The following is a 7416-nucleotide window of genomic DNA, read 5'->3' on the forward strand; positions in this document are numbered from 1 at the left end:
TAATATAATTTTCCTTCAAACATGTTTTATACATTAACGCATATTTTATATTATAATAGATGTGAATATTGATAATATATATTCTTTATTTCATATATCTTTTTTAGAAATCTGAATAATCGAAGAAATAAGAAATGCCGATAAAGAATCAAATGAACAATACCCTATAAAAAAATTATTAATATAGGGCACTATAAGAAAGTGATTTTAGATGGAATATAATTGACATATTCTACGAACTATTTACATTTATCAAAACATCAAGTAAATTAAAACGAATGTTAAATTCTGTGTTTTTTTAAATGATAGTTTCTATTAATTTTCTATTATAAGCACACTTTGTACAATATTGTAAAATATTTCTTATAGTATATTTTTTTTATAGTATAGGATATATATTTTTCTACACTATTGTAATAGTTTTAAAAATTTACGAAGCAATTGAACTCAGATTTTACATTTTATTTTTAAGCAAATGATGTTTAAAGTTACATTTTAAAGAATTGAGACATTGAGAAATTATGGCAATACGTAAATAGATTTTTTATTTCTTTATATATATTTTTTAATTTGTATTAATGCGTTAAGATAAATATGCGAACTGATTAAATAGTTAAATTGTAACACGATACAATATTTTTTGTTAGATATTTTCTAAGGATAATTAAAACATAATTAATTTTAACATAAGTTGAAAAAAAGATTAAATGTGAATCTAAATAAGAAATTTTTTTAATAATATTAAGATTTAGTATATTAATAATTATTACGTAAGTTTTTTTTTAGTAGTTCACGCCATCTAATGTTGATTAAAGGTGATAAGAAGGGAAATATGTTGTAATTTTTTTTTAATATAGTTAATATTCAAAGTGAAGAAGCGTGCGCAGATTAAAGATTAATATATATATATATATATATGTATATGTATATTAATAAAAACTTGATTTTTGTTAATTTAACGAATGTAAATACGAAAATAAACGTATTTTTGAAAAATTTCTTGCTTAAGTTATTATAAATCGTCAGTAAGTAGCTGAATTGGTAATCGAGAAGCTGCAGCAAATTGCGGGAAGAAAAACGTGCACGGGAAAAGAGAGACTAATCGAAAGTTCGATTGAAAAAAGATGAAAAGTGGTGAGGCGTGATTCAGGAAGAAGAATATAATGATTTTTTTCGAGAGACTTTGCCATGCGTTTCAATTGTTCGCGGTTGTGCCGACTTAGCGCGACAATTGACTTGCGATGGGATAAACATGATGCAAGAAATGACTAGAAGTAATTGTTGGTTCTTTCCAGCGGAACTAGAAAGCTGCGGTGAAGCGAAACATATAAAACGGCAACGGCGAAGTTCTTCTCTTTAGTTGAACGAATCGAATTCCCGTTTACTTTTAGTTTCACCACAAGGATGATGAATAATTTGGTAAATAACAAATTTATGTAATCGTTTTATTTATTGTAATCGTTTAATTCATCTCTACCGAGTCAATTCGAATGTGATGTCAATATTATATTGATGTTACATTGTTATTATATAATTGAAATATTTTATCATTTGAAACTGTATTTGAATGGTAGAATATTTTGATTATATAATATTAATCTTTGACTATATAACTATGGACTGCCAGTTGGCCATTTTACACGTGCTGTCTTTAACATAACGCGCGCCTCCGACGGTTAAATAGCAGAAAATTAAAACGAAGTCGCATTTCGCCGGTAAAATAGAAAATAAGAAAGAAATGGAATATGACATTGCGTAGTTTTATTATATTTAGCAAAGTTCAAAACCAATAATTCTAATACATAAATAAAATGTGCAAAAAGAAGAAATGCGTCTTCATGTTTCAATTTTCTACCATTTAACCGTCAAGGCGCGCGTTATGTTAAAGACACAGCTAAGCATTGTAAGAATAGGAAAAATGGGGATAACTGGCAGTCCATAATTATATAGTCAAAGATATTAATATAATATTGATTATATACAATTGATATTATATATATATATATATATATATATATATATATATATATATATATATATTGATTCAGATTGATATATATATATATATATATATATATATATATATATATATATATAAAATCAATATTGAAAGAAATGAGTGTTACAATAAATAATCTTTTATACTAATAAGAAAAGAATTGATACGTATTTTATTACAAACTTGTTTGAAATTTTAGTCTTCATTATTTTTTGTAAGTTTTTCTCTAATATAAAAAACAATTATTTTAGATTATTAAGATGATTAATATAATTTTGAAAAAATTCTATAATGAAGGTCAAATAGGAATCATGTTAAAACAAAAAACTATGTTTTATACTCAATGTATTCGTTTTAATTTTGACAAAATAATTGCACATTCACAGATTTTTTTTGTTTTTTTCTAACTGTCCATCTTTTTGATTTCAAACTATCAAATATTAAACTATTATTGTATTAAACTATTATTGTCTCATGTATACATATATAAATCAGAGATTCGATTTTATTCGAATTTAAATCAAATTTTCCCAGGTTTACATTACATGCTTATTTAAACATAATAAAGTATTAAACATAATTTAAACAAATTTAAATTAATTAAGACTCAAAATTAACAAACGCAATATAATAAGGGCAAATTAGAGTCAGCGCTGTTAACAATGCGCAAATTATAACCAATTATTCTTTTAGAATTTTATTCTTCCGAGTACATACGAACGCCTAAGCATTGCCCCATTTGGCATTGCCCCATTTGTAAAGGAGTTCCTTCCTGTAATTTTAATTTATAGTTGAAGATTTTACTACGGATCTGACAACCGAATAGTTACTTGTCTCATTCGGACTAGGGATGCTTTACGTAACAGATTTGTAACGCTGAGGAAGATTCCAAACAGAATCGAAACGTTCGTACTCAAAAGAATAAAATTCTAGAAGGATAGTTTGTTATAATTTGCGCACCGTTAATAGCGTTGACTCTTAATATGTATTGCTCTCTCACTCACTCCCCCCCCTCCTCTCTCTCTCTTTCTCTGTATATACACACACAATACGATAAATAGATAAACATACAAAAACTTCAAATATTTGAAGTTCGTGTATTCAATACCCATTCTTAACTTTGGGCGCTTGTACCTTGCAAATGGGGCTCGTAGGATCAACTTACGGCAATGACAACTTTAGATCAGCATCACAGAAGATATTATTTGCCAAAGTTTCAACGTATTTGACTGAAACCAAATTTCTATAAAGTGTGCGAGGTCTTCTGATAATCTTAAACTTTAGCAAAGTATTTTTTCTATTTTTATTTATATATTATAATAGTCATCTAAAGAGCCCAGTACGATTGTTTTCATAATAATAATATTAAAAATTCTTAAAGATATTTATGGTTTCTCATCCGATATTATTTTCTCTCTTAATGAAATAACTTGATTTTAAAAGAGACCTGCAAAAAATTTGTCTCGGTTTTTGCCCAGAAATACCAAAAGTTACACTGATGACATAATGGTTCTACCCGAAAAATGACAGCCCATTGATCAAAATGGCACATATTTAATTTAATAAAATATATGTGTTTGATGAATTATGCTCCAATTTATAAAAAGATTTTTCTTAGTTTAAATATATGTATGGGCAATTTGATTAATTCGGATATTATAGCCGGTCAATATGCATGATGCCTGCTAATTTTGGAAAATTTGAATAATGAAAGCAAAAATGTTCAAATTAAATCAAAATGACCAACCATTGCATTATACCTGCATCTGCATGGCCAAGTGGACAATGTGATTAATAGATTGAAAGACTGAAAATATTTTTACAAAAACGTAAAGCAGTCTCTTAGCAAACACCAAAGTAATATAAATCACTTAGCGCGATACGCGACCGCGTCTTTTGATATTAGTAATGTTATAATTTTCCACTCATAATGTTATATAACATCAAGTGTGTTATATAACAATTACATTGTTGAGTGGCAAATTACAACTAATATTTGTATTACATGTAACTTGGTATTTGTTAGGGCTGTTTTCCACAATCTCAACTTGTTATAACTTAATACGAGTTATTATGTATTTTTTATTTATTTGTTTTTTATGCCAATGTCTAAAAAAACTTTACAACGGCACAAATTATTTTATTTATGTATTATATTTGCATATCTAAAAAGTTTTGCTATTAGTGACATTTTTTACCTTATTAAATTAATAAGTACCATATAGATACTAAAAATGGACACTTCATAAGATTAGCAGACGCCCCTACACAAGGTTTTATGAAATAACATTTGAATAAATTGTTGCTAAAATCTTTTGCCTTACTGAATTGATGAATACCATATATCAAAAACAAAAACTTAGTAAAAATTAACAAAAACACAAGGTCTTTAATTTAAACTTGTATAAGGGTCTTTATTCATCTATGTGGAATTTCTGTTTTCAATATACAGGATGTTTATTGGAAAACTTTCCAGCTGATTATCTTGAAAAATATAAAAGACACAAAAAAAGTTCAAACAATTTTTCTATGATTTCGAGGAGGAAAGAGAATGGCACTCTCAATTTTTTATTTGGAGGGCGTTTTCAAGGTAATTTGAAGATCAAATTTGTTTTTTAAATGGAAATGTATATTTTTTATTACAGTATTTTATTCTACGTAAAAAAACAAATGATTTTTGTAGGAAACACTTTTTTTAATTACTATTTTAGGAAATATAAAAAAATAGCAAAACATAGTTAATGCATAAAATTTCGTCACTTATTATATCAAATGTTCAAAATGTTGTCCGTTGTTTCCAAATGTCCAAAATGTTCGTTCAGAGTTTCAGAATCGCTTTTATTATTGTTTAGCAAACAATGGAGAACATTTTGAGCATTATAATAAATGACGAAATTTTATGCGGTAACTATGCCTTGTTATTTTCTTTCATATCTCCTAAAATAGTGATTGAACAAAAAAATGTTTCCTACAAAAGTTACTCTCTCTCTCTCTCTTTTTAGTAAAATACGATCCTGTAATAAAAAATATACATTTCCATTAAAAAAAACAAATTTGACCTTCAAATATTAAAAAATTGAGGGTGCCGTTCTCTTTCCCTTTCGAAATCATGGAAAGTGTTTTAACTTTTTATTTGTATCTTTCATATTTTTCGAGATAATCAGCTGGAATGTTTCCAAATGAACATCCTGTATAGTAAATTTCAACAATATATTTTACAAATGCTGTATATGCAAATATACAATTTATATATATGTGTGTGTGTGTGTGTGTGTATATATATATATATATACACACACATATATAATTAAAACGGTTTCTAATTTTAAATTTTCTACTAACATTGCTTGTCATTGATTATAGCTAAAATATTCTAAAAAGCAAGTTACCACACTAGCTGCCAGAAAAATCAAATAAATTGATTTATCAAAATTATCATTTTACATTAGAAAATATTAGATATACTTAATTCTCGATCTTCTCATTTATAATCGACAGAACCTATGCAAGTTAAAATTTTTTTCTATTGTATGTTGATTGTTTTAAAGCATCATTCTTTAGCTTTAAAACGAGGTATAATATGATACTATAGTTGATAATACTGCCGATATAATCTCAAAAGTAATGAAAACGATGTCGTTCGAAAAGCAACATCTATAAAACATTACCTCTTTTTCGTATTTTAATTGAAGAAAAATGCCGGCGAGAAACTAAGGAAATGATTTGCTCAGCCTTATAAATAAAAATACTGTGTTTTATAGTATAAAAACTGATTTCAAAAGTTTGGGGATAATAATTTTAATCTCCAAGATAAAGAACGCCCTGAACAACTGAAAAAAATTAAAGACAAAGAATTGGAACAATTTTTAGAAGAAAATCCTTGTCATACTCAATCAGAGCTTGAAAATGCACTTGCAATGATCCAACAAGCTATTTTGAAACGTCTATATAAGAGGGATTCAAAAAGCGGACCATTGGGTTCCGCATGTGCTCACAATCAGTCTTGAAAACAAAGAGAGACACCTCGACACAGCTATATCCCTGCTATTATGATTCAAGAACGACTTTTTGCATAAGATAATAACTGATGATATAAAATGGATACTCTACGACAATTTGAAGAAGCAAAAATCGTAAGTTTATTCAGGTGAGCCATCGATCAGAATCGCAAAACTAAACATTCATGTAAAAAAGTATTGCTGCGTATTTGATAGCTACGTTGAAAGAAGAAAAATAAACTCTGAACTAATTTAGTGGAACTAAAAAGAAAAGACCTATAGTTTTTACAGGTGAAGTTAATAAAACATAAGTTCGCTTGAGTTCGATTGTCCACGTCGATAATTATCCGAAAAGAAAAATTATGCTATGAGTGACTGTGGTTAATAGCCAGATACGATACACAATCTCACTGAGCACATGCAGTTGCTCTACTTTCTTCTATCCCTTTCTTGCCTCTTTTCGTCTGATTGAAAATATCACTAATTTTCCAAACACTGTTCACAAAAAAAAATATATAACATTCTTACCTTATAGTCTATTAAATTTAGTCTTAAAAACACGTGCATTCACAAGAGAACTATATAATTTAACATTAATGTTACGAGTGAAAATATGAGATAAAGTCATAAGAGCATCGCAAAAAAATATATAAATTGTGGTCTAACTTAATAACGTAGCTACCTACTTCATTGGCTCGTGAGTATTTTTCAATGATATATTAAAATCAAATATATTAATATTATTAATAATTTTTCTCTATATTATATTATCAAATTTATAATAATTTATATTACAATTAAAGATGAGAAAGGCCCAACATAAGATCAAAGCAAGATCTTACAAAGTGAAAGAATATTTCTTATATGATTTTACATACAATTTCTAATTCTTTCAAATTGTATACCGTTAATTTCGGTTTCAAGCTCATTTCTCAAACAGATTTTTCCCATTCCGGAAAAAGTGAGAAATCTGATGTGAACAATATGTCTATGATATTACCTTACTTTGTATATTAGGACTTGCTCGTCTTTAGATGGATTATATCGCAGTCTTGATATTGATTATTGTATAATTTACATTGTATCTACATGAAAAAGATTCGTAACATAAGCATAATGTAAACTATATACATATAAATAATCCTGGTAAAATAATCTTAAAATTTATAGCGTAACCTTGCTACTATTATCAAAACAATCATATTGTGCTTTAGATGACTTACAATATTGAAATAAAAATCTATTTCGCGATAATTTAAGAGATTATCAAACTCTATTAAAGATTTTATATTCTTACTCAATTTATTTTTTTGTAGCAGAATAATAAAAATAATACAATATTCGTTTTCATTATTATCAGATATCCAATTGATAGATGATAACTAAATAAGCAATAAAAGACTTTTATTGTTAGGCTTC

General features: G+C 27.0%; 1 protein-coding gene across 7 annotated transcripts in view; it reads left to right on the forward strand.

The window, feature by feature from the left end:
• LOC105203366 (tudor and KH domain-containing protein homolog) overlaps positions 1 to 7416 on the forward strand; it is a 95148-nt gene that overhangs the window by 86314 nt on the left and 1418 nt on the right. For 3 of the 7 annotated variants that reach the window (XR_851152.3, XM_039455274.1, XM_011172155.3), the window contains one exon: positions 108 to 831. The exons of the other annotated variants lie outside the window; for them this stretch is intronic. Coding sequence is in view for 2 of the 3 variants with exons in the window: in XM_039455274.1 (XP_039311208.1) it covers positions 108 to 119 (12 nt within the window). In the remaining variant the exon portion in view is untranslated. Of the gene's footprint in view, positions 1 to 107; positions 832 to 7416 lie in introns of those variants that run through there. 7 annotated transcript variants of the gene reach the window in all.

The sequence above is a fragment of the Solenopsis invicta genome, chromosome 11 (genome assembly GCF_016802725.1).
Source record: "Solenopsis invicta isolate M01_SB chromosome 11, UNIL_Sinv_3.0, whole genome shotgun sequence".
NCBI lineage: Eukaryota > Metazoa > Arthropoda > Insecta > Hymenoptera > Formicidae > Solenopsis > Solenopsis invicta.